Here is a 25,155-nt window from a genome sequence, read left to right on the forward strand (position 1 = left end):
GTGGATCGACGGTTTATATATCAGTTGAGGACGAACGGAATCGCTTGCTTGGATCTGACAATGACATTTACGCAAATGAGGTATGCTAGTAGTCAGTATATGATTATGTCAAATTCACTCAAAGCTTTTTTTGTAGGATTTGTGTCATTTAAAGGGCCTTATGTTTAACTTTTTGCTACTGTAACATAAAATAAAGCGTAGGTCGTTTTCTTGAGATTCCTTAGTACATTTCGTTAATAATGTTTTAACTTAATACGTATGTAAAAAAAAACTACAGAAACAAGCCCGGCAGCCAAATGTTTATCCATGAGCCCCGTTTAATGGCACTTGGTAAACGCCAAAGACAAAGAAGACAAACACATGAAGTCACAAACAAGAAACACGGTCCAAAATGGCTAAGGGTCTGAATGTTGAATAACTATGTTTACTATTGGTTCTTCAATACCAAATAAGAAAATAGGAAAGTGATAGACTTAATACTAGGTATTGGTTTACGATTTGGCACAACCATGTAGTGTCAATAGCTTTATGGAAATAATATAACTTGACTTTCAATGTTAAAATAAATTAGTCCGATATATTGTTGACGAAACGCAACAGCCAACGAAAGTACACAGTTGCTTAGGTAAGCTGTATTACTTAAGAATCCATTCTCCGATATGACTAGTGCATTTGTTTATATATACAGACATATGGATAAATTTATGGCTGTAGAAGGCCTCAGAAACACTTCTTAACAACCTTCTGACTTATAGCCAAACATGTCGAAATATTAGGTACTTCTGTTAAAACGTATATTCAACTTTTACAGAATTGGACACATCCTAGATGCATGTAAATGTAACATAGGGGATTTCCTACCATTTGATATGTATTTCAGGTAATAGACGAAGTTCGTAGAGTATCTCACAACACGTCTTCTAATCTTGAGCAGAGAGGAGGACATGTATGTAAATATTTGGCCTTTTTAACATAATATACAGTCATAATTTACAAAATATCAGAATGTTTGTTTTTTTAATTTAAACCACAGCGTTATCATATATACGCATGTAATAATATCAATTAAAATGATTTTTAAAATAAGGAAATAATTGGTTAGTAAATTTCAATGTCAAAAATACCAACATTTTTTTTGTTCAAACTTACTTTTAATAAAATAAATAGAACATTTACGGCCTTTGTAAGGGTTCCCTGATCCAATGGGTCATCAAAAAAGCTAGTTATTTTTGTTAGCATCACAATCACTTAATTTGTCGTTATAAAAATATTCATAATACAGTTGTTAAAACATAATGCCACATATTTACCCACTACTTATTATACGAACATAATGATTAACAAATAAAGGAACGTATACAAAAGCTGAAGTGAGACTGTTTGGTGTTATTTTATTTATTATCGTAATTTGTTAAGACCTACACTCTGATGAATAACTTAAAATAGACGTTACACATGAATCAAATAGTTCAAATAGTTGGCATTTCGTTTATGTACTTAAATTTGAATATTTTAACTGATATTATAGAACATGTACTGTTTTAAGGCCTTCCCACTCACAGATTTAATGTTAGATTTAAAGTCACCGTGAAAATTGAAACAAATTAACAATCTCTAAAGTTGTGTCGCCGTATTTCCGAGATTTATTCAGACGAAACATTCCTACGTCGTCAACGTTAACTCATCTATAGCAGAATGCTTGAAGTCCATTCCATCTCTTTTGGCGGTTCAGAGCATATTGCCATGTCGTCCGCATATAACAACAACATCAATGTTATATACTTAAGAGATATGTCAATTGCTATACTTGTTTGGAAATACAGATCGTAGTCTTCAACAAATATTTATCATCAAGTATCAGACTATTTCATTCATTGACTTACAAGTCAACTAGTGTTTTAAGATATGACAATTTACATTTGTATTTACATTGTTTTGACAGCAAGCAACCATTTTGATTCCGGAAACATCAATAGAATGGTTCTCGTTTAAATTCACAAACAAACAAGCTATTGACAAAACGCTAGGAAGTAAATCATATAAAAGTTGAAATTGGTTGCTGTTTTATTCGCAAACCAATACAAATATGAGGAGAAAAATGAAAATTAAATTCATAAATATAATGTCATTTCATATTTAGATCAGGATTATCATAAAACACTAGTAAATATGATAAAAACTTTGTTTTGTTGATGGCTGTTTGGTCCAAGAGGTCATTTCACAAATTGTGTTGATTTACAATGAAAAGCGAAAAAAAAAAATGATTTCGTAATTTTTGGAAATCAAATGGTAATGTTCGTTAAAACAATAACACAAATACTTTTTTTGATCCTGTCAAAATGTGCATTTAGTTTTATGTTATCAATTGCTCTGACATTGATATTGACATTGATATTCTTTCGTTGCTTTTAAAAGATGTCATTATTGATATTTCTGTAACAAATAGAATTAATTATTTAAACATTTTATAGGTACAACATAATATATATTCAGTGTCATAAATACTGTCACCAAATCAGCTATTCAAATATGTACATACTGTCTTTAAATAAGAAAATAACGACTCGTGTTACATGATATTTGTCTGTGTGTTGTCATTCTAGACAGGTGTATATTCCATGTTTAAAGAATTTTGGATTTTATCTCAGCAGGTTGATAGAAACCGACGCGAGTATGGCTTGTTCGGCGATACAGATGACGGTTATATGGTAATGGCCATGTTGTTGAATTCAACGTTACTTTATTTAACTTTTCTTTAAACTAACTCTCACCGATTAACAGAATATACTTGCTAATACTATTTTGTATGGGATTGGGTTTTGTACGATTTCAATTTGACGAGGTACTAGCAAAAGTCATAGCTAGTCGAATAGTCAAGGGCCAACAAGTAATCTTTCTAACTCTTTTTTCATGCAATTGTAACACCGCGCGACAATACATTTCATGGCGTGAACTCGGCTGAGACGAAACACGGAGATGTAAATGTTACGATATATATCGAGTGCAGATTTATGAAACGACATCTTCCGTTATTTATTTGTTCTGCCCTCTACTTAAGAATAAAGCATTTTCTAGTTTAAGTTTTACGTAGACCAAATCCAACTAGCCATAGAGTTTGATATCACGCTTCCAGCTCGAATGACTCAACGCCATTGGTCCAGAAATGGTCACGTGGTGACTCAGTATTTTCACATATTTGGTCACGTAATGATATTGTAACAAAATGGCGCCTATTGCACGATTTCCTTAAATAAATTAAACATTTCTCATACATTGATCAATATAAACGGACTTTCGGCGTAATATTTACGTAATGGGGTTAATAGGTTACTCGATATGGGATAAACATAGCACCCGATATGCTTTTTTGCCCTATATATCCCATGTCGGGACACTTACTAACCCCGTTATTTTTCAAACAATTACCGTTTGATATTTGTATCATTTTAACAAGCATAGTGTAAAACATCGTATCCTATAAAACGTTAATGAGTTTCTTTTAATGTGTTACTTCATTGAAATATCTCTTTTTTGAGATTTTATCAGGTTGGCGTTTCTAGCAGTACAATTACAATGGGTTAATAATGAGATTCTTAAGAAATAATTTTCAAATGTTTAATTCAGCTTAAATAAACATATTATTTTAAAGACTATTTTCTTGTATGTTCAATTGAAAGGGAGGTAATTTAAAAAAAAATAAGTAATTTATTCACGTTGACGATGCTTTTATTCAAACTGTTCCGTTGAATTGGATAATCGTTTAACACATATTAAATTATTTTATACATTTGAATGAGTTTTTACATATACATAACTGGTTGCTCTATCTAAAATCAACATTTTGGATGGAGTAAATAAAACATATAATCTCTATACGTACAATTTATCTGTGAATATATAAGGAAATAGAACAAAAAAAATCAAAGTTTATGCTGATTGGACTAACATCATGGTTATTCTATCTAAAACAATAACTTTGATAAGACATTTGACCAATTTATTTTATTTCAGCAAACAGGATTGATACTCTTGACGGACGGAAAATCCTTTGAAAGAAGGGACGCGTATGATATGAATATCTACAGTGGATTGTCATATGATTGTAAGTAACATAATTATACTGTGCGTACTGAAGAAACGATCATTAGAATTATTAATAAAAAATTTTATTGAAGATTAAGCAGTGCACTAAAATTGAAAGATTTTGGTCAAATATTTGACAAGTACCTAATCACCGTTTGTTTATCTCCAACCCCTGACAAGTAGATTCAAACAGTATCTTGCCCTCATACGTTAAGTTTATGGTTTTGTTTTATTTCGAAACCTTAGTATTTTTCATATTCTGGTTTATTCATAAGACACAAGAATCGCAGGTTTTACTTTCATTTTCCTTCCTCTCGATGAATTTGAATTTGCTCTTGCCTAAGGAAAGTGTAAGTAAAGTGTTGAAGATGTGCACATGGGGTTTCATTTCAAAATGCACTTATTGAAACCAGAGTTATTGCCCTTAAATTAGCAATTATTAGAAATTCTGAATATGTGTCGCTCAAAACTCCTCAACTATATTAAATAGTCATGAAACTTTCGGGAAAGCGTTAAAAAATGTGATGTAGTTGTTCACATTGGGTTACGTTTATCGCTACACCTTGTAAAACAAGAGTATTTTTCTTGGATTAGCAAATACATGACATTTCTGGACTTGTTGAGCTCATAACTCCAAAACTATATTATCTATAGTCATTAAACCTAATTTGCGTGTTATAATGTTTATGAATAAAGTTTTATAAACTTTTACCATGCCACGGTTGTTGTGCGAGAATGTTGTCTTGTGTTGTGGGGTAGACCGGAGAACCCTGAGAACAAACGCTTGTCCGTCTAGGTGATCGCTAACTAAACCCACATGCGCCCCATGCCAGGAACCGAACCTTGGTCGCTTTGGGTAGCTGCTTGGTTAACCGCACAGTCTAGATGATCGCTTTTTAAACCCACATGCGACCAATGACAGGAACCGAACCTGGGTCGCTTTGGGTAGCTGGTCGGTTAACCGCACAGTCTATGTGATCGCTAACTGAACCCACATGCGGCCAATGACAGGAACCGAACCTGGGTCGCTTTGGGTAGCTGATCGGTTAACCGCACAGTCTAGGTGATCGCTAACTGAACCCCCATGCGGCCAATGACAGGAACCGAACCTGGATTGCTTCGGATAGCTGCTCGGTTAACTGCCGGGTCCTTATATTGTTCAATGATGTTGGGAAAAAAAAACATTTTATACATGTTGATATTTAAGCATAATACAGTGTATAGTTGTTTGCTTAAGGGTAAGTTCCATATTTATTTCACCGAACGAGCACCAAAGGCTATATTACAGCACTGTAGCCACGAGAAAATTATTTTCATTTCATGTTTATGAGGTGAAATTTATTGCGGTCTTACACGTTGTTCAAATGCTTAAATTTGAGACACAATGAAAATCCGGGTTAAACTTGCATTTGATATTCGTAATAATTTCATTAAATCCTAAGACAATGGTATCACATGATCAGTTGTTTTCATTGTGTTCATATTTTTTTTTCCATTTGTTAAAATTAATTGTTTTTGTACGTTTTTAGGTAATGAAGTAACGCGTAAGTACATTTAATATATTATTTACAATTGCCTATATCAATACTATCAAATAATCAGGAAAAAAAAACACTGTTGGAGGTCAACTTACTAAAACAATTTATTTATTAAGGTAAACATTTGAATGTGTTTATCTCCAACCCCTGATAAGAAGATTCAAACAGTATCCTGCCCTCATACGTTAAGTTTATGGTTTTGTTTTATTTTGAAACCTTAGTATTTTTCATATTTTGGTTTATTCATAAGACACAAACATCACAGGTTTTACTTTCATTTTCCTTCCTTTCGATGAATTTGAATTTGCTCTTGCCTAAGGAAAGTGTAAGTTAAGTGTTGAAGATGTGCACATGGGTTTTCATTTCAAAATGCACTTATTGAAACCAGAGTTATTGCCCTTAAATTAGCAAATATTGGAATTTCTGAATATGTGTCGCTCAAAACTCCTCAACTATATAAAATAGTCATGAAACTTTCGGGAAAGCGTTAAAAAAGGTGATGTAGTTGTTCACATTGGGTTACGTTTACCGTTACACCTTGTAAAACAAGAATATTTGTTCTTGGATTAGCAAATACATGACATTTCTGGACTTGTTGAGCTCATAACTCCAAAACTATATTATCTATAGTCATTAAACCTAATTTGCGTGTTATAATGTTTATGAATAAAGTTTTATAAACTTTTACCATGCCACTGTTGTTGTGCGAGAATGTTGTCTTGTGTTGTGGGATAAACCGGAGAACCCTGAGAACAAACGCTTGTCCGTCTAGGTGATCGCTAACTAAACCCACATGCGCCCCATGCCAGGAACCGAACCTGGGTCGCTTTGGGTAGCTGTTTGGTTAACCGCACAGTCTAGGTGATCGCTATCTAAACCCACATGCGACCAATGACAGGAACCGAACCTGGGTCGCTTTGGGTAGCTGGTCGGTTAACCGCACAGTCTAGGTGATCGCTAACTGAACCCACATGCGGCCAATGACAGGTACCGAGCCTGGGTCGCTTTGGGTTTATGCTCGGTTAACCGCACAGTCTAGGTGATTGCTAACTGAACCTACATGCGGCCAATGACAGGAACCGAACCTGGATTGCTTCGGAAAGCTCCTCGGTTAACTGCACAGTCCTTATATTTGTCATTAATGTTGGGAAAATAACATTTGATACATGTTGATATTTAAGAATTATACAGTGTATAGTTGTTTGCTTAAGGGTAAGTTCCATATATATTTCACCGAACGAGCACCAAAGGCTATATTACAGCGCTGTAGCCACGAGAAAATTATTTTCATTTGATGTTTATGAGGTGAAATTTATTGCGGTCTTACACGTTGTTCAAATGCTTAAATTTGAGGCACAATGAAAATCCGGGTTAAACTTGCATTTGATATTCGTAATAATTTCATTAAATCCGAAGACAATGGTATCACATGATCAGCTTTTTTCATTGTCTTTATATTTTTTCCATTTGTTAAATTTAATTGTGTTTGTACGTTTTTAGGTACTGAAGCAACGCCTAAGTACATTTAATATATTATTTACAATTGCCTATATCAATACTATCAAATAATCAGAAAAAACACTGTTGGAGGTCAACTTACTAAAACAATGTATGTATTAAGGTAAACATTTGAAGGTCAGCTTAATCCAAACGAGAGACACCAATTGTCTCAATCCAAAACATATTAAACAAGACTCACCCGCTGTCGCAGGCATTCAAACACCAAAGGAGAGTCAGACTCTGTCACGCTACAACACACTACAATCGAGAGACACTAACTTACAAAACACAAAAAGTCCAAACGAGAGATACTTACTGCCACAAAACAGCCAACACAAAATGAGAGACACTCACTGGCACAATACATCTAACACCAAACGAGAGGTGCTCACTGCCACAATACAACCAACACTAAGCGAGAGAGATGTTTGACAACTGGGCTCGTTTCTAATATATTCATTGCCTTCTGGTTGCATAATACATATTTATTACCAGCACATATGCATATATTATAATACCTATCAATATTTTCAAGGTATTCCATATTTAATCATATATCTACAGGCACACATTTTTAGAGAAAGATGTCAAAGGATCTGTTGATTTTTTTTTTCATCTTTGTAGCGGATGTTTTTGTTATGATCTCTAATGAACTAGTGCCTTACATAAATACCGATGCCAGACCAATCGAACTCGTAGACATTGACTTTTGATATATCGGTCTGTGCATACATTATGTTGTTATCTTAGGAATGTCATGGAAAGTTTGTCGTGTGGCTTTCTTATGGAACGATTAATATGTAATTGTCAATTACATTTATAAACCTACATAGAGTCATTCGAAACAATGTTGACATATGCTTCTGATGATTCTCATAATCTCTTTTTCAGCCACTGCTTGGCCTCGTAAGTATAAATATATAGTTTTACAAAATAATACAGCAAGTATTTTTACATTAAATATCTATTAGCTTAAGCTTCTATCGTATGGCCCTGCGAAGTTATTACAGCGCATAGGTTATCAAATGTCGTCTGACCGGACGGTCTGTCGTTTGGAAGAACATTTCCCGTCCGAGCGTTTCGATATTTGACGACGATAATTCAGTAGTGAGTTGTCGTAAACGTTACCTTAATCTTTTTGGGCCAATGTTGCGGTCAACATAGTAGGCAACTTTGTAATCACATTAACCTAAGAACAACCACGACATACTAGTGTGTAGGTGTCCTTGACATGAATCAAATGTCGAGGTCGTTGGAAACAATGATATTTAAACATTGTTGACAGCATAAAACAAGAACCGATCCACTGAACGGGTCTATAAGTGATAACCAATAGTGCAGTTTAATACTTGAAAGTGATTATCTTATTAAAAATCAATACAATTACATGTAAATGAAACGTTTTGAGTAAGAATGCTTAAACGTCTTACTAATTAATGCAATTATGGAAACTATTAATTACTGATAACGGGATTGTATTGGTGTATTTAATTCCTGAAAACGCAATGTTATTAAATGATTAGTGAGTGCTAAAATCTTTACTGCGAGAGACAATCACTGTCACAATACAACCATCACCAAACAAGAGACACACACTGTCACAATACAACTAACACGAAAGGAAATACACTCATTGTCAATATACACCAAAATCCATACGAAAAACTCACTGTCAAAATGCAACACACAAAACGAGAGACACTCATTGTCACAATGCAACACACACCAAACGAGAGAGACTAACTGTCACAATGCAACACACGCCAAACGAGAGAGTCGCATTGTCACAATGCAACACACGCCAAACGAGAGCCACTCACTGTCACTATGCAACAAACACCAAACGCGAGACAACCACAGTCACAATGCAACACACACCAAACGACAGACAATCACCGTCAAAATGCAACACACATCAAACGACAGACAATCACAGTCACAATCTTACGCACACCAAACGAAAGACAACCGCAGTTACAATGCATCACACACCAAACAACAGACACACACCGTCACTATGCAACACAAATTTAACGAGAGACAGCCGCAGTAACAACACATCACATACCAAACGAGAGACAACCGCAGGCCCAATACATCACTCACCAAACGAGAGACCACAGCAGTCACAATTCATCACACACCAAACGATAGACAACCGCAGTCCCAATACATCACACACCAAACGAGAGACAAACATCGTCACTATGCAACGCAAACTTAACGAGAGACGACCGCAGTCCCAATACATCACACACCAAACAAGAGACAAACACAGTCACTATGCAACGCAAACTTAACGATAAACAACCGGAGTCCCAATACATCACACACCAAACAAGAGACAAACACAGTCACTATGCAACGCAAACTTAACGAGTGACAACCGCAGTCACAATACATCACAAAACAAACGAGAGACAAACACAGTCACCATGCAACGCAAACTTAACGAGAGACAACCGCAGTCACAATACATAACAAACCAAACAAGAAACAAACACAATCACAATGCAAAGCACCCTTAACGAGAGACAACCACAGTCAAAATACATCGCACACAAAACGAGAGAAAACGGCAGTCACACCACATGGTACACCAAACGAGAGACAAACACTGTCACAATACAATGTGGATTTACTATGAACTTATTTATTTGTAATTTTCAATTATATTTATAATTCAACATTGAGTCATTCGAAACAATTTTTTCATATGATTCTGATGATTATATTAATATCTTTTTCAGCTGATCTTTGGCGTTGTAAGTATAACTATAAAGTTTTACAAAATTATACATCAGGTATTGTTTACATTAAATATCTATTAGCTTAAGCTATTTTCTTATTGCCCTGCGAAGTAATTACACCACAAATGTTAGCAAATTTCTGTTAAACGGACGGTCGGTCGGTTGGTAGAACATTTCGCGTCCGACCGGTATGATATTTGACGATGATATGTCAGTATTGAGTTGCCGTTAACTTTACATTAAACTTTTTGGGCCAGTGTGGCGTTCCACACTTTTGGCAACTTTGTGATTAAATTAACAAAAGAGCATTTAACGACCACAAGATATTTGTGTTAAGTTGTCCTTAACAATTCATCAAAGGTCAAGGTCGAAAGTAACAGCACATATGAATACTTATTTAGTTATTATATAATCCGGATGACATTTACGGACAATATTTGTGGGCATAATGGCTCATACTTTCGTTAAAATATTTATGCCAATTAAAATCCCTTTTCCATAATTGTTTTAATCTTGGACCATCGAAAACCATAAGTCTGATCAGGATTAAATTTAACAGAAGGTATTATGTTATTATATTTCATTTATCTTGTAATTTTAAAAAATGTGTTTGTACAGTTAGCTACGCAACCTGCCATTATCAGGTAGTTTTGTGTATTATTATCTCAAAACATATAATCCCACTTTAAACGTCAAATAACTCGTGTTTGCAAACTATTTTTACATTTGGCTTGTTTTGTTTTAGATATGACTACCAGTAAGTAGACAATTTTGCCTACTAATTATTAATAGTTTATTTTGTCATTTGAATTCAGGTCTTTAAAATCAGATTTGTTGTTTAAATTCCAGACTAGTGTATTTTTCGATAAAAAAATATTTTTTATGAAATATTCAAGACACATTGATGTAAAGGCCATATTGTTATTTACCAATATTAAATAAACTTATGATATGAAGCACAATGCATTTAAATAATTTGAGTAAAACGAGCATATCACACATAAACATATTATATACATGAAATGCACTTTTTTAATTTGACTTGAGGTTTGTGTACGTAAACTGGTTAAAACCCCCAGTAAATTTACATTTGACTGACCGTTCCAAGGAGTTACTTAACAATCCTAAATAAACATACCTAGTTGTTTTATATAGTATATAATTATGCACTGTGCCATTATACGGGGTTTATGTTTAAACCTTTGGCTACTGAACTTGTTTCTTTAGTTTTTCACGTAAGTATTGATTTTGTTTGGCATTTTGCGATCGAGCTGACTTACAAATGTATAATACTCCAGTATTTTTTCCAATGTGTTTCGATTTATATCGTTTATCAACAAACGCAAATTCTTATAGAAACATATCAACGTAACTATTGTATGCTTTTAAAAAGTATACATTAGTAGCGGTTGTTTCTTCATTATCTCATTTATGCAACTTTTCACTGATGTGCTGTTATTTCATATTCTCTCCAAATATCAGCATACGATAACATCATGCATTTCTATGAAAAATACTAAACAGTTTTTGATATTTGCAAACAGCTTTAAATCAAAGTATTTATGATTTATTTATTATTTAATAAAAGCAAATATTCGCTAGAAAATAACAACATGGAAAAATGGTCTATGACAATGAATATGATATTTTTTAAAAGTTTGTGAACACACAATGAATTTGAAGGTTTGATCCTAATAAAAATGTTACATTAAAGAGAAATAGAATTAGAAAACAAACTTGCTTATTATATTCATTCTTTTTTTTAGCTCCAGCTTGGCCTAGTAAGTATTAATAACAAGTTTTATAAAAAAAAATACAGCAGGTACATTTTACATAAAATTTGTTTTAGCTTAAGTTTCTTTCGTATGGCCCTGCGAATTGATAACTACACAACGGTTTGAAAATGTCGGTTGATCGGACGGTAAGTCGGTTGGTAGAGCATTTCCGTCCGACCGGTATGATAGTTTACGATTAAATTTTTTAGTATTGAGTTGCTGAAAACGGTAATTGACCCCTATACTTGTTGGGGTCTAATCTTGAAAACATTTAATTCATTGTGGAAATATGAAACCTGAAATGTCGTTTGAAGTCTTATGAATGTGTGTCTTACATAAATACCGACGCCAGAACACTTGAACTCTTACACATTGACTTTATCGGTGGGGACATACATTATGTTGCCATCTTATAAATTTCAGGGATAGTTTGTAGTGTGGATTTGCTACGAAATGATTAATTTGTAATTGACAATTATATTTATAAATCTACATAGAGTCATTCGAAACAATGTTGTCATATGATTCTGATAATTCTCATAATATCTTTTTTTTTCAGCTACAACTTGGTCTTGTAAGTATAAATATATAAGTTTACAAAATAATACAGCAAGTATTTTTTTACATTAAATATCTATTAGTTTAAGCTTCTTTCGTATTGCCCTGCGAAGTTATTTCAGCGCAAAGGTTTGCAAATGTCGGTTGACCGGACGGTCGGTCGGTTGGTAGAACATTTCCCGTCCGGCGGGTATGATATTTGACCGTCATTTTGGTCCAAAATGTATATGATAAAATACATTCAACGCCTACTCACTACTGAGCTATTATCGTCAACTATCATACCGGTCAGACGGGAAATTTTCTACCAACCGACCGCCATCCGATCAACTTACATTTGATATGATAGATTAATATACTAGTTATTTTAAATGCACTTTGCATACGGCATATTTTAAACTATTACAAATGTATAAATTTCCAGTCATTTTTCCAATGTGTTTCGATTTTAATCGTTGATCAACAATCGCAAATTCTTATAGAAACATATCAAGGTAACTATCATTTTGTTTTCTTCAAAAAAGTATACATTAGTAGCGGATGTTTCTTCATTATCTACTGTATGCAACTATTCAATGATGTGCTGTTATTTTATATTCTCTCCAAATATCAGCATACGATAACATCATGCATTTCTATGAAAAATACTAGATCATGTTTTGATATTTGCAAACAGCTTTTAATCAGAGCATTATGATTTATTTATTCTTTAATAGCCGTAAATATTCGATGGAAAATAACAACATGGAAAAATGTTCCAGCATCATTCCTATCTCCTAGATTAAATACATCATGTTTTTTTCTGTTTTATAGTCTGAAAACATATTTTCGTGGTAGAGATATAATTTATGAAATGTCGTTCAAAGTCGAATGCAATATTGTCTTACATAAATAATAATGGCAGACCACCACTCTGACTGTAGACTTAAGCTTGTTGATGTATCGGTTGGAGTATACATTATTGGGTGTTTACTTACCTATAATATGTATCATTTATAGTTTTTGTGGCTTTACTATAAAACAAATACAGCTATTTCATCAATAATTTTTAAAATTATACATAGAAACATTCAAACTATTGTTATCATATGTAATTACAATGGATAAGATATGTTTAAAAGAGTGTGAAACACAATGAATTTGAAGGTTTGACCTTAATAAAAAAATGTAACATTCCAGAGAACAAGAATAAGAAAAAAACAACTTGCTAATTATATTCATTATCTTTTTCAGATCCACACTTGCCTAGTAAGTATAAATAAAATGTTTTTCAACAATTACAGCAGGCACTTTTTACATTTAAAATATATTAGCTTAGGTTTCTTTCTTATGGCCCTTCGAAGTAATAACATCCCAAAGGTTTTTAAATGTCGGTTGATCGGACGGTTAGTCGGTTGGTAGAACATTTCCCGTCCGACAGGTATGATAGTTTACGATGATATTTTAGTACTGAGTTGCCGTTAACTTTAGCTTATACCTTTTGGGCCAATGTGGCGGTCAACATAGTTGAAAAATTTGAAATCAAGTGACCATAAGAACTTTCAACACGACATATTAGTGTAAATGTGTAAATGACATGGATCAAAGGTAACCGCAGTTACAATACATCACACACCAAACGAGAGACAACCGCAGTCACAGTACATCACACACCAAACGAAAGACAACTGCAGTTACAATACATCACACACCAAACGAGAGACAACAGCATTCACATTACATCACACACCAAACAAGAGACAACCGCAGTCACAATACATCTCACACCAAACAAGAGACAACCGCAGTTACAATACATCACACACCAAACAAGAGACAACCGCAGTTACAATACATCACACACCAAACAAGAGACAACCGCAGTTACAATACATCACACACCAAACGAGAAACAACCGAAGCTACAATACATCACACACTAAACGAGAGACAACCGCAGTTACAATACATCTCACACCAAACAATAGACAACCGCAGTCACAATACATCACACACCAAACGAGAGATAACCGCAGTTACAATATATCACACGCCAAACGAGAGACAACCGCAGTTACAATATATTACACACCAAACGAGAGACAACCGCAGTCACATTACATCTCACACCAAACGAGAGACAACCGCAGTCACAATATTTAACACAGCAAACGAAAGACAACCGCTGTTACAATACATCACACACCAATTGAGAGACAACCGCAGTCACATTGCATCTCACACCAAACGAGAGACAGCCGCAGTTACAATACATCACACATAAAACTAGAGACAACCGCAGTCACAATACATCTCACACCAAACGAGAGACAACCGCAGTTACAATACATCACACACCAAACGAGAGACAACCGCAGTTACAATACATCACACACCAAACGAGAGACAACCGCAGTTACAATACATCTCACACCAAACGAGAGACAACCGCAGTTACAATACATCTCACACCAAACGAGAGACAACCGCAGTTACAATACATCACACACCAAACGAGAGACAACCGCAGTTACAATACATCACACACCAAACGAGAGACAACCGCAGTTACAATACATCACACACCAAACGAGAGACAACCGCAGTTACAATACATCACACACCAAACAATAGACAACCGCAGTTACAATACATCACACACCAAACGAGAGACAACCGCAGTCACAATACATCACACACCAAACGAGATACAACCGCAGTTACAATACATCACACACCAAACGAGATACAACCGAAGTTACAATACATCACACACCAAACGAGATACAACCGCAGTTACAATACATCTCCCACCCAACAATAGACAACCGCAGTTACAATACACCACACACCAAACGAGATACAACCGCAGTTACAATACATCACACACCAAACGAGAGACAACCGCAGTTACGAAACATCACACACCAAACGAGAGAAATCCGCAGTTACAATACATCTCACACCAATCGAGAGACAACCGCAGCTACAATACATCTCACACCAATCGAGAGACAACCACAGTTACAATACATCTCACACCAAACGAGAGACAACCACAGTTACAATACATCACACACCAAACGAGAGACAACCGCAGTTACAATACATCACACACCAAACGAGAGTCAACCGCAGTTACAATACATCACACACCAAACGAGAGACAACCGCAGTCACAATACATCACACACCAAACGAGAGACAACCGCAGTTACAAAACATCACACACCAAACCATAGACAACCACTTTCACAATACAACGTGGGTTTTCTTTGAAATGATGTATTTGTAATGATCAATTATATTTATAAACTTACATAGAGTCATTCGAAACAATTTTGTCATATGCTTCTTATGATTATATTGGTTATATCATGTTTTTCAGCTTTACTTTCGGGTTGTAAGTATACATATAAAGTTTTACAAAATAATACAGTAGGTATTTTATTACATTTAATGTCTATAAGCTTAAACTTTTTCCGTTTGCCCTGCGACGTAATTACAGCGCAAATGTTTGCAAAATCTGTTAAAAGGATTGTATCGATACATTTAATTCCTGAAATCGCAATATTATTATATGATTGGTGAGTGCTAAAAGATTTACTGTGATCGACTATCATCTTATATGGTAGAAATACCGTATTTTCTGCAATTTTCTTTAAAATTATATCCTTATCCTGATATCCTTCATACGATCCTTTGTTTTCGACATTATTTAATCGTTTCTGGATGTACATTAAAACAATTGTTTACATTGTCCTGAACCTTATTTGGGAGTAAGAGTGCATCTTAAAGAGAAACAATCACAATTAATGATCAGAAACTTAGCAAAAAATATCTGATTTTGCCTGCAAAATTTACAAAAAAAAATCGTTCGGCGTCAAACTTGGATACGGGTAGATGAGTGAAGTCATTTACTGAAAAAAAAAACTTATTTAGTTATTATATCATCTGGATGACATTTATGGACAGCATGTGTGGGCAACTTGGCTCATACTCTCGTTTAAATATTTATACCAATAAAATACCATTTTCCATTATTATGTATTTTATTGCCATCGAAAAACATAAGTCTGATCAAGATTATTTTAAACAGAAAGTTTTATGTTATTATGTTTGATTTATGTTGTAATTTTGAAAAAGTGTCTGTAAAGTTAGCTACGCATCATGCAAGTATCAGATAATGATGTGTATTTCATTTGTTATGCATATCTCAGAACAAATGATGCCACTTTAAACGACATATAACTCATTGTTGCAAACTATCATTACATTTGGTTTGTTTTGTTGTAGATTCATCTGCTCGTAAGTAAACAATTTTACCTACTTAAGTGCTTAATTTGAATACTTTGTTAGAAAAACATACTGACACAAAACTGAAAATATATCAAATTTTTGTTTTGTCTGGTATTTAAAGTAGAAAACAATGTAAATGAAAAGTTCTTTAGCCAAGACGTTCATATGTTAAAGTGCAATTGTAGCTGCAGGTTGTGAGTGGTTATAATTGCAGAGAAATAATTACAGTATATACTTTTCTTTTTTTTTATAATCGTTTCATTTGTTGACATATGCCAACTACTTCACTCTTGTTTTTTTTTTCTTTACATTTTGTGTTGACTTGCAATGAAAACGAACCACTATTTGATCCAATGTACATTTTAACATAACTCGAGCCTCGTTTGGTTGGAAACGAGTGAAAATGGAGAACTATAAACGGAGACAATTTCCTAATGTTTATATCAGCGTGTCTTATTACCCATTCAGGTATGTCAGAATCGGCTTGAAATACGCTTTCCGAGGTTTGGTGTGTCATATGCTATACACAAAAAATTGCAATTAACGACAATAATAAAAATAGCTTTGGAAAATCAGGCACCAATACTTAATACAGAATAAAATATCAGTTTCTCTTTTTTGGGATAGCCTCCAAAACGGCCTGTAGTATATTTATACTTATATTAATGTTATAATCAGGAACATTCCTTTTCATCGCTGACCACGTCGAACTTATTGTTGGGTAAATTATGATCTGCATATAAAGGTTTAAAAAAGAAACCACATTTCAAGAAAATTAAAACAAAACTACTAATAATTATACTGTCACAATATATTTTTACCAAACAAAAAACAAACATTGTCACAATACAACAAACACCAAACGAAAGACACTCACTATCACACTAAGATACATACAAACAAGAGGCATTAACTGTCACAATGTTACCAACACCAAATGAAAGACATTCTCTATCACACTAAAATATTTACAAACTAGAGACATTAACTGTCACTTTATAAGAAGCAGCAAACGAAAGGCCCTCACTGTCACACTAAAATGCATACAAACGCGAGACTTTAACTGGCACAATACAACACACAACAAACGAGAAACAATGTCACAGCGTACCTTACATAAAACTTCTTAAGTCTTCATTAGAAAATGGATCAGATATTATGGCACATTTTTTATTAATTCTATTCATTGTTTTACGTTTGCTTCTCTCGTCCATTTTAAGAAAATATTCCTGTTAACAGAGTTCATAATTTCATGTTTGACAAATCGGCTTAAGTTTTCAATACATCCATTGCCTTCATTCTGCATAAGACATATTTAAAACCATTGCAAATGCATATAACGCCATTTAATTGTTTCAAGGGATTTGAAATACAATCATATATCAACAATCACAGATTATTATAGCATAATAAGACAGGATCTATTAATTTTAAAATAAATTCCTGTAGCAACTATGTTTTTCAGTATCTCTTGCGCGCATCTATTTCAAGGACGAGCTTTTATTTTATCTTCTTTTAACATATAGGCATACGATAACATTATGCCTTAATTTGAAAATTTCTAGGTAATCGCTTTGATATTTGCAAACAGCTACACATATTTTGTTATTGTATGTGGTTTTGATTAAGGTATTTACGATATATTTATTCTTTAGAAAAAACGCATGAACTTATGGTTTAATATCATGCCTATTTGATAGGGTTAAATCAATTTTCCTATTTTATTGTTTGAAAACGTGTGTTTCGTGGTAGAGATACAATCTTTGAAATGTCGTTCAAAGTCTAATGAATAAGTGCCTTACATAAATACCGATGACATTTCAGTTTCATTCTTAGACTTAGATTGTTGAATGTATCGGTGGGGCATACATTATGGGGTTATAGTTAACAATTTCATGTATCATTTGTTGTGAGTGTAACCTACAGAGTCTTTTCAAATAATTTTGCCATATGATTTGCGAAAAAGGTTTACACAATGGTTTTGAGAGTTTGACCTTAGAAGAAATGTTAAATTCCGAAGTTCTAGTGTAAGAAAAGAGCAAATCTTGCTCATTATATTGATTATTGATATTCGTATGACCCTGCGAAGTATTACAACACGTACGTTTGCAAAAGTCGGTTGAATGGATGGAACATGCTCCGATTTATCCGACACTTCGAAATCATTACGTTATAAACAAGACAAAAATGTTTTTCATCGATGGTCAGGTCGATTTAATTGTAAAGTGAAATCGGTTCTGTATATCAGATTGAAAGAGAAAACACATTTCTAGAAAATTAGTGATTGCAGCTTTATTACCGGCCAGATTGGTTGAACTGATATGCCATAATATAATATGTTTCTTTTATTTGTTATACAGCACAGCGCCGTGAGTATAATTGTACAATATATTTTGAAGAAACATTACATTAAACATGGCGCACTTGTAAAGAAGGTCATACAAAAAAACTATTTTAATAGATAACGTAAACTTATAAATTGTGAAGAAGCACTATCCGTCAACATTTTGTATTTACCCCTATCTACCCCTGCAAGACTATACACTAATTATAAAATTTGAATGTTAACATGCATGGAGGAAACAAATACAAATATGTTTACAGTGCTAATAATTATCCTCTATATCATTTTTAATTGTGCTTTGATTTATTTATAGCTTCTATCGGAAGCAAAGGTAGGTTTGATTTTAAATAGGCTCTGTCTAGTGTTTAAGTAATACACGTTAGGTCAAAGTAAAAGCTCTACCCATATGATAATGTGTTGTGACGGCTGTCATGATACATAGTGGTATGTAACCTCCACCGACAGCGTCCATTAAAGTCGCACTTGAGCCAGATAGAAGGCGGGTTCCAGGACCGCCAACTTGTTATAAAGTAGGCTTTTACCCTGCTTTGGAGTGAATGAAGCATACATGATAGTTAAAGGATGTGGTTTACGTGTATAAATGGATAGTGAACACTAAAATTACATTGCATGTACCCGCCACCGAAGATTTATGTTCGGCTGTATCACGACTGTAACGGTCTTATCTTGCTACATGAATCTGATTTAAACACAACCTTATTATGTATATAGTTTGTGCTTTTAAAGGGTCACCCTTCCAGAATGTAATATGATAATTTGATAGATCTGGGTAGAGCTGGCAAATATTTTTTCAAGAGTATACAGCTAGCTTAAATGGAGTTACTTCCCTTCTTGACCGTGAAAGACGTTACTGCATAGGCGTTTCTTTTATATAAACACAACCATTATAGGTGCTTAACTTTCGTAGTCCAAAAGCGCGTTATGTTTTATTTCATTAAGATAAAACTTTGGGAACTATCCTACGGAGTAAGTTTCCAGAAACATGGATATGGGAAAAACACACAGTCGGGTGAGTACCTTCGTTTAAATAGCTTGACTTTTATTTTGCGAACGTACTGTACTATGTTTCTATTTCTTTTTATTCCCAAATAAATGCAATATGATTTAAAGATTATTTAATGTTTCTAGGCGAGAACACAGTATCATCGGGAAGTTAACCATCGAATCGGTCTCTCATAGATATTCGATCACTTTTTTAATGAAATCACCCGCTATATGTTCGATGTAAGAAAACGTAGGGGATGGGGAAATAATAAATACGGAAAGGAACGGGGGAGATGGATTAGGGATAGATAGATGGGAAAATGATGAAATAAATAGGGAGGAGATAGATTGATGTATAGAAAAATATTTAAATTATGCAAGAGTCTACAGATCAACACATAAACCACTCACAATGGTCAGGATATTGTTAAATGGGTTAATTATTATTCAAAGTGTTAATTTTCTGAAAATCAAAATTACTTCTTTTTTTCAAAGCTATATTCTAACAACAGGGCAAGTGGAGAAATTCATTTGACGCGTGAGGTACCCGACTCGATGACGTCATGGATTACATCAGTATTTGCGACAAATGACCAGAGCGGCTTCGGAATTGCAGAAAATATTACTAAGGTACAAACTGTATAACGTATGTAGCACACTAGCATCCTTAATTGATATCTGAATGTCTTGAACATTACAAGAATATGTTTGTTGTAAAAACAGTATAGTTTTTTGGCAAACATGTGTCGTAGCAACAGGAAGATAATTACATAGAATACTATTTAATGAATATATATATTTTTTAAACCCAAAATTTGTTGTTTATCTTGTAATTGGCCTTGAAACTACACAGTTGTATATTTGTGTGAGGGCATACATTCCACAAGCATTGTACATAATTGGTTTATACCAACATTTACATGTTGATTAGTATTATTTTGTACATTGAAATAAATACTGTTAAACCAATATCAATGACAACTCTCCTGGCCAATATTGTAATACAGGTCACTGTACAAAACGAGTTCTTTATTACGATGGACCTCCCAGAAACAATCGTACAAGGGGAAGAGTTCCTTCTACAAGTTACTGTTTTCAATTATCTTCCGAGCACGCAACAGGTACACCATTTATTATAGCATTCCTTCCAATTGTTATTACAATCTTGTTGTTCTTGTTTCACACATCAGTACAATATAAAATGTAGATTCTTCAAGTAACGTCGGTAATAATATTTTTTGTTTCGAAGGAAACATTTGTTACACTTCGCAAAGTCACTTATATTTTGATTGTGTAATTGTTGCCTCGAAATCGCTTTTTTGTTGGTTTACAGTCAGAAGAATAAAAAACAGATACATTGTATAACCTTTCTAACTTAATCTGTCTTTTGATACTTTATAAGGCTTCATAAGTTTGTTCGGATTATAGCGTTGTACAATACTCGCTTTCAATATATGAAACGTTGACCATATGACTGACCGATCAAACTGTTATTTTTGATACAGTTTATCGAGACAGTGAATTTATTTCACGCTTGACAATCGCGACAGCTACTTGTATATAAATGTGCCTTGAAGTCCACTTGCCAATAACCAATGTATTGCACAGGTATCTGTCCAAATTCAACATTCGGACGACATGAATCATCCTATACCGGCTGCAACTATTACAATGGTGGACTCAATAGGAAACACAATTGATAGTTTAATTCTTCTTTCGTTACAATTACAGGTAAGAAGGACTGATATGTAAAGCTAGACTACAAACAGCGTCTACAAACATTATCAAACAAACAGTTGTACTACATGGAAATATATATTTTAAGCCTACTTATTTACAAAAAATATTAACATATCAATAAAAACATTTCCTAACAAAATTTAAAGCATAGCCGTGAAGTCCAAACAATCATTTTCCATAAATCATTTTTAAAAGAGTGCAACACATTAATCACCTGTGTCACATATAACATACAAAGTTTAACAAATATAGAACTTGATAATAAAATTGACTAAGTACTTACCTAGAAAATCTCCTTTAGACATACACACTCCCTTTATAGAGCGTTGGCAATCAATTTTGAGGCGGTAACAGGAACTGGTTGAATGCAAATATGCATGCCAGGTTAATGGGATGATGTAAACATAAATGACCGACAATATTAGATTGCTCGAATCTATTATCATAATCATGTCTTAGATCATTTTCCAGTTGCACTTCAGACATGTTATGTTATAGGTGATTTTTGCATATGTGTTCATGTTTTGTTTTGTACGTACTTCGTGTTAAGAATGTGTTCACCTCAATTAGAACCGGAACGTTTACATACATTTGAATAAAACTATTATACAAAACACCATATACGCTGTACATTCCAGTTAAATTCGGGAGAAGGTAAATCTACTTTTGTACACTTTACTCCAACTACAACTGGGAGGGTAACAATAACTGCGGAGGCTAGAGCAGGGGATCTCCTCAGAGCTGCTGCAGTTGATAAAATACAAAAACAAGTGAATGTCGTGGTAGGTATCAAACCAAATCCGCTTTTCGTTCATATGAAAAATATAGCGAATTCGAATAATGTTAAAACAAAACGTTAAACATGTTGTTAGACAACTTTATACAACAATCAAATTCTAGTTTTTCTACGGATGGTGCTGGCCATCTCATAGGTATGCATACCCAAAGGGTCGTACATTATAACGAACAATAACGTTATCTATGTGTTTGTTATTATAGATTGTTATACACAAACGTTCATTGGAAAGTATGAGAATGATCTCCGAATGAATACCTTTCAAATGGATTTAATATTAACTAGATTTTTCAAGTTCAGATTATTCATAAAGTACAACCATAATCAGCATTACTATTTGTCTGTAAATTGTTACATAAATATAACAAATATAAATAATAAAGTATTATTTCTTATCATCATTTAATGCTTTTGTTTTGCAAACTGAACTACTCGGAGAAGGGATACATATTTATAGTATATTGTTAGTGTGCTGATAATGTGCATGTCTACGCCATGTTTTACAGCCATACGGAATCTTAAAAAGGGAAAATGTTCAGGAACTCGTTAATTTGACGCATCTATCCAGCCAACTGCTGGCCGTGTCCCTACAAGACCCACAGCATATGGCCCCGGGTAGTAAAACTGTTACAGTTAAGATGACCGGTAAGCCAATCTCATTCCGTGTGTGCATTCAGAGATTCATATATGCATTTATTAAACAAAACACTGTTTTTTTGTAAATGTGCTTTGTACATGTTTTTTCATACGTATCCTTTCCGTAACACTCGTAGCTGCATTATGGCGCCCCATATCTTCTTATGAACGGGTTTTGTTTGCAGGAAACGATGAATAACACCGTCATATATCATACCTTGAAATGTTTCAAAAAAGACACCCCATCTCTGATTTCAGTTATTAAAACATTTAAGTGAAAAATTATTAACTGGTTCAGTGAACTGGAATATGTGTGGCTGGGATATCTAAGGAACAGTGACAAGTTCATAGATTACATGATTTCATGGCAATGTATTGTACCAGTTAACAATGTTAACAGTTTTTCTTTTTCTATTTTTTTTCTATTGGAACGACCTTTACTATAACAACAAAGTACACAATGTTCGTTTGTTTGTGATATTTCATTTTGTTTGCATGTCATAACTAATGATTTAAGTTGGTGAAAAAGTAAGGCTGTTTGTGACCATTTCCTTTCACTTTCAATACTTTTATTTTTAGTGACATTTGCTTCAAGCTACATGATGTGACCTGTCTATTTTCCAAATATTATCTGATTAGGGAACTTCATGAAGCCAAGCATTGATGGTCTACAGGGTTTGCTGAAAATGCCGCACGGTTGTGGGGAACAAAATATGGTCGACTTTGCACCTGACGTTTACATTGCTAAATATCTGAAAACGTTTGGAAAGCTTACTAAAGAGATAGAGGATAAGGCTGTGCAGCAAGTGAAATTCGGTATTATACCTAATTTCATTAGCATCACTGTTAGCGTATCATGTTCGCAAAATTAAGACAATGAAAATAAATCAGAATAAGAGTAAGATTATAAGACACATTTCATATTCAATATTAAACTGTATTAGGGAAGATATATCGATACTCTTTGATGTAATTTTATTTGAGTAAATGTAATGCCTGAAGTTATGTATTTCCATTAAAGAACACTATTGATGACATATCTAAATATAACCCTCAGATATAAATGTTACACTACGTTAAGCATGTCACGTCCGATATTACATGTTTTCAACTGATTTAAAGGTTATCAGAACGAACTTAGAAATATGCATCAGGATGGCTCATTCAGTGCTTTTGGGGAAGGCGATCTATCTGGTAGTGCATGGTATGTTTATTCATTTTATTCTAACGTTTTTACAAAGCAAAATACAGGGCAAAGCCAGTAGTCGAAATCACAAAAATAATCCTTGTATTAATTAGCTACTTCCAAACTAAGACGTAATTATGATTAATATTTCAAATGATTTTATAAACAATTAAGTCATTGGACAGTTGGTAAAGTACAAACGCATCCTTGCATGTACGATTTAAAAACGTTCAATAATGTATCTGATGATGTACACTTTTAAACCTGGGTAAATAATATGTCGTTTCTGATTCAGGTTAACTGCTTTCGTCCTTAAGTGTTTTGGTCAAGCACGCTCAATAGTCAATGTAGATGACCAGGTATTGTCAAGATCTATGGTATGGCTTCTTGGGCAACAGGATCAAGACGGCTCCTTCAGAGAACCTGGGAAGTCAATGATATGGGTTGACCAAGTATGTTTTGACATTTAAATGATGAAATGCCGTAATAATATAACCGTACACACGAAATAATCAGATATTCCGTATCCATGAAGCATTTGCCATAAGATGTGTGTTTATGTGTATTAAATATAAATAATATCGGAACTAAGCTTAATACTTATTCGATGAAAGTGAATTATACTTGAACATGATATCATTAAATCTACGAAACATACCTTTTCAGTCAGGAACCAAGACCGGTGTTTCTCACACAGCGTTTATTTTGATCGCGATGCTCGAAACCAGAGGATTCAAATTAGTAGCAGTAAGTAAAATAGCTCCAATACAATTAAACACTTGCGACAGACTTGGTTTTACGTAACGATATTAAGAAAAAAATGTTAATACACGAATAAATCCAAAAGAAATATATTTTTGTTATTTGAAAATAAAAAAAAACGTAGCTATGTATCACAGAAGTAAATAATTATTACAATTACAAATAAACATGAACAAGAAGTTGCAAATATGTTATATCATCTGA

At 33.8% G+C, this 25,155-nt stretch overlaps 1 protein-coding gene across 1 annotated transcript in view; it reads left to right on the top strand.

Annotated features, from left to right (window-relative positions):
- The window catches only part of LOC128222327 (CD109 antigen-like), a 99,427-nt gene that overhangs the window by 64,090 nt on the left and 10,182 nt on the right, over nt 1-25,155 (top strand). The window contains exon 30 of the mRNA XM_052931307.1: nt 24,856-24,936. Coding sequence (XP_052787267.1) covers nt 24,856-24,936 — 81 coding nt within the window. The remainder of the gene's footprint in view (nt 1-24,855; nt 24,937-25,155) is intronic.

This window comes from Mya arenaria, chromosome 16 (assembly GCF_026914265.1).
Source record: "Mya arenaria isolate MELC-2E11 chromosome 16, ASM2691426v1".
NCBI classification, from domain to species: domain Eukaryota; kingdom Metazoa; phylum Mollusca; class Bivalvia; order Myida; family Myidae; genus Mya; species Mya arenaria.